General features: G+C 47.0%; 1 protein-coding gene across 2 annotated transcripts; it reads left to right on the plus strand.

Moving 5' to 3' along the window:
* Positions 1–1501, plus strand: ETFRF1 (electron transfer flavoprotein regulatory factor 1). 2 transcript variants are annotated; one of them, XM_039571365.1, is made up of 3 exons: positions 1–90; positions 1028–1122; positions 1226–1501. In XM_039571365.1, the coding sequence occupies exons 2-3, from the start codon at positions 1078–1080 to the stop codon at positions 1439–1441; spliced, it is 261 nt and encodes an 86-aa protein (XP_039427299.1). In that variant the 5' UTR covers positions 1–90; positions 1028–1077; the 3' UTR covers positions 1442–1501. The 2 variants fall into 2 exon arrangements, with proteins under 2 accessions (XP_039427299.1, XP_039427297.1); XM_039571363.1 differs by having other exon boundaries at positions 80–101.
* Positions 1502–4220: the final 2719 nt, after the last annotated feature.

Consider the following 4220-nt stretch of genomic DNA (forward strand, 5'->3'; position numbering starts at 1 on the left):
CGCCCGCCAGCGCGCACGCGCAGCTCCGGCCGGAAGCGCGCTCCCGGCGCTGCCGTAAAGCGGCGCCGCGGCGGAGCCGGGAGGGAGCGGGTGAGATCCCGGTCCGGCCTTCCGGGGTCCGCGGGGAAGCAGGGATGGTTCCGGCGGGAGCGGGGCGGGAGGCAGAGCCAGGGGGAGCTGGCGGCCCGAGGAGGCCGGGGGGTCGCTCAGCGGGAGCTGGATTGGATTCCAGTCGCTTGTGATTCGGTTTTGGCTGCCCCGTCCCTGAAGTGTCCGAGGCCAGGTTGGACGGGACTCGGAGCAAGCGGGGATAGTGGAAGGTGTCCCTGCCCCTGGCAGGGGGCTGGAACCAGAGGATCTTTAAGGTCCCTTCCAAGCCAGACCATTCTGTGATTTTGTGTTTACAGAAATAAAAATCAGTCACTTTATCACTTATCCTTACCTTTTGCCAGTGCACGCTGGACTCAAATTTGTAGTGCACTTAAACAGTCCTTAAAAAAACAGAATTTATGAACGCGACAGTTGCAGGAATATACATGTATGTGTATAAAATGGATATATCGATCTATAAAATACAGAAATACGTAATACATAAATATATATGGAGATATAATGCTATCAAAATATGTTCTTATAAACACTGCTATATAAATATATAAAATATATAAATATGTGTTCTATTTATCTCTCTTTACCACTTTATAAAGATACAGTCTTTTAGCAGACCATAGAAGCAGCCAGGGCAGTGGGTATAGAACTGCAAGGGTGTGAAAAAGCAGCCAATGAACAGCACAAAGTGTCCCAGTAGCTGAAAGTTTTTAGAAATTTCTTGTTTTCTGTTTGAGGGGGGAGGGAAGAAGACAATGAGAAGCGAAATGGAATAAAAAGGAAGAAAAAACCAGAGGAGACAGAGTAGAACCAGAATTAGAGCAAATGGGGCTCAGTAGGATACAGAAGTTTTAGGAAGGCTGAGGCGGTGATTTACTGACTCCACAGAAGGCTAATGTCAAACTGATTATCCCTTCAGGTAACAAAAAAAAAGAATACCACAAGGACAGAGTTCACCGAAATGTGAGAATGGCCAATTCTTTAAGAGGTGAAGTGGTGAAACTGTACAAAAATGTAAGTTTCTTAAATGCCACCAGCACTTTCCTTAACCAGAAAATGAAGCCCCTTTCACCGTGCACTCAGTTAATTACAAACACATTATTCTTTTCTCTCCAAGCTGCTGTACCTTGGAAGGGAGTATCCCAAAGGAGCAGACTACTTCAGATGCCGTTTGAAAGCAGCTTTTCTAAAAAACAAAGATGAGACAGACCCTGAAAAAATTAAGCAACTGATTGCCCGGGGAGAATTTGTTGTAAAGGAGCTGGAGGCTTTGTACTTCCTGAGGAAATACCGAGCCATGAAGCAGCGCTACTACAGCGATGACAAGCCTTGACTGTGCCTGTAACCACACACACCCTGGAAAGGTAACAATAAAAGAGCTCTAACTGCAAAAGAAGTGAAATGTAAATCCTTCCAACCCCTCTAGAGCACAAATCAGGGAGCTGCTTCCCTGCCAGGAGTCGATTGAAGGGTTTGGGACGTGCAGTTTATGGGTAATAGGTCTTCCTCCGCTTTTGACTGCCTCAAACTAAACCTTCAGGTATGAAATGATTTTGCACAAAGGAGTGGTTGCACAGCCCTGTTCTGTCTCACTTCAATGTATGTGTTGAACAGAAACTCTTACCTTGTTGCTGTGTGTCTGAGTGTCAGTTCAAAGTGCTGTGCTTGTTGCTTGAAAGATGAACCTGGTTTTAAAAATCCTCCACACTGAACAATCAATTTCTGCTGGAAATGAACACCCTCTCAAAAGCAAAGTTCCCAGCCCTGGAGAGGGAGTGCTATGTTCAGTTCTGGTCCCCACAGTTCAAGAAAGACAAAAAGCTACTGGAGAGGATCAAGCAGAAGCCATAAGCATCAGGGGTCTGGAGCATCTCTTATGAGGAAAGACTGCAGGAGCTGGGCCTGTATAGTCCAGAGAAGACAAGACTGAGAGGGGATCTCATCAATGCATATAAGTATCTCAAAGGGTGCCAAGAGGATGGTGCCAGACACTTTTCAGGTGTGCCCAGCAGCAGGACAAGGAGCAATGGCCATAAACTAAACACAGGAAGTTCCACCTCAACATGAGGAAGAACTTCTGTACACTGAGGGTGGCAGAGCCCTGGAACAGCTGCCCAGGGAGGGCCTGGAGTCTCCCTCTCTGGGGCCATTCCAAACCCACCTGGACACACTCCTGTGTCACCTGCTTCAGGGGACCCTGCCTTGGCAGGGGTGTGGGATTAAATGGTCTCCAGAGGTCCCTTCCAACCTCAACTATTCTGTGATTCTGTGAAAGTAAATTTTTAAAGCTTTTAACCTCATGTGCTCAAATTGCAGAGGTACCACCTTACTGTATCAGGGAGACAACTGGAAAGGGGCGAGTTTGAACAACAGTGCTTTAAGCATTTGGGCCCTGAAGACAATTCCTGCTACTGCTGATTTCTGCTGTTCTGTAACTGCTGCAGCAGGAAGAGAAAACTTGATCTTTGCCCCTGGAAGAGAAGTTTGGACATGGCTGTTTGCTCCACACTGTCTCTGTAGGCCTTGGCTCGACTCACACTTGTGTCAGAGCTGATACTCTGTAGGGTTGGTTGGTGTTCCACCAACTAAATGACACTGGAGAGAGAAATAATCTTTGAAATATAGGTAAGGAATCACTGCAGTAGTGCTGTTGGCAGTGGCAAGTCTTCACACTGTCACTAAGGAGTGTTTTAAGGTCACTCAAAGAATTGCCAGCAAAGGCATCAGCAAACCCGGGTTTGTAATAAAGTGGAAGTGTGACAAAGTCCATTCACAAGGTTCACTCCACTGTTTACTAGTGGTCAAAGCACACAGAGAAAAAGCAAACTAAAATCTACAATCAATCAATCAAAAACCAAAATCAACCAAAACTTATCTCTCTGGAGGATGGGGATACAGAAGGGGTAAGGATGGAAAAGGATAAAAGGAATAAAGGAGATGCTCCCATTGAGTCACAAAGTTCAGAGTGGAACCCCTTGCTAAACTGAGCCCCACATCTGACCAGTGGTTTGTGTGTGAAGGTTTAACAGCACTTAACAGCACTTAATCCTTAATTTAAAACAATTTAACTAAAGACATGTAGAATTTCCTGTAAGCACAACAGAACTTCCTATAACTCTCTCATAGGCCTGAGTTACTTGCAAATCTACAGTACTTAGAATCTCTGAGAGCACTATCCATTGTACATTTTCTGTAGCATATCCACACACACAGTCCTAAAGGAGTATGTACAAGGTATAAAATTCACCTGGAATTCACTGAAGCACTTACCTTGGATACCTTTGCATCCTCAGTGGCTGAAAGGTTGAGCCTCAAGCAAAGGGAGCATCATTCCACGCTCTTGTCTCTGCTGGTCCTCCAAATACAGCAAACAAGAGTTCACTGGCTCTGAGAGGCCCCACACAGAGGGAGACTTCTGATCACTGCCCACTGCAGTCCAGGAGAGCTCTGAGGCCCTCACTCAGGCACTCTTTATAGGGTCACAAGAGAGGTGGGTTTAGGCACAGCCGTTTTCCATCCTGACCACAATCCAGGTCGGTAACTTCCTTTGAAATTTCGAAAGCAAAAATGCTGTTCCACTGGGGGTGTTCTTCAGGCAGGCAAAATAAGTTTCCAAGGCTGTTGGTTACAAAGCAGGAGCTCCTCAGACAGCACCAATTCCTGGGAACTGTTCCTGATGAGCTCCAGAGGAGCTCAGCCCAAGTGCTGCTTGTTAAGGCTGAGGCCTGATGAGCATTTCTGAGATCACAGAGGCCTGAGGAGGAGGGAGGGGGGGATGCAGCACCACCCTCACAGAATTCTAGGACAGAATTTAAGAAGTGATGGCAGAGTACAGTACCTTGTGATGAAATGCACGTGCTCCAGTTTCTACCACCACACTGATAAGAAAAATTCCTTCCTCATCAACTGAGCTCCTGTGCACTTCCACCTGCTCTGAGCAGCTGCCCCTCTCAGAGACAGGGACACCAAGGGGGGCAAGGACAGCAGCTCTGTGACAGGCAGCACCAGCAGAAGTACAGGAAAGAATGGAGAGCAACTGCCAAGCACACAGAATTCGTGGGATGCTCTGTTACCTGAAATTCTTGCGGAGGAGAAGGACACTGGGACAGACG

This window comes from Corvus cornix, chromosome 1A (assembly GCF_000738735.6).
Source record: "Corvus cornix cornix isolate S_Up_H32 chromosome 1A, ASM73873v5, whole genome shotgun sequence".
NCBI classification, from domain to species: Eukaryota; Metazoa; Chordata; class Aves; order Passeriformes; family Corvidae; genus Corvus; species Corvus cornix.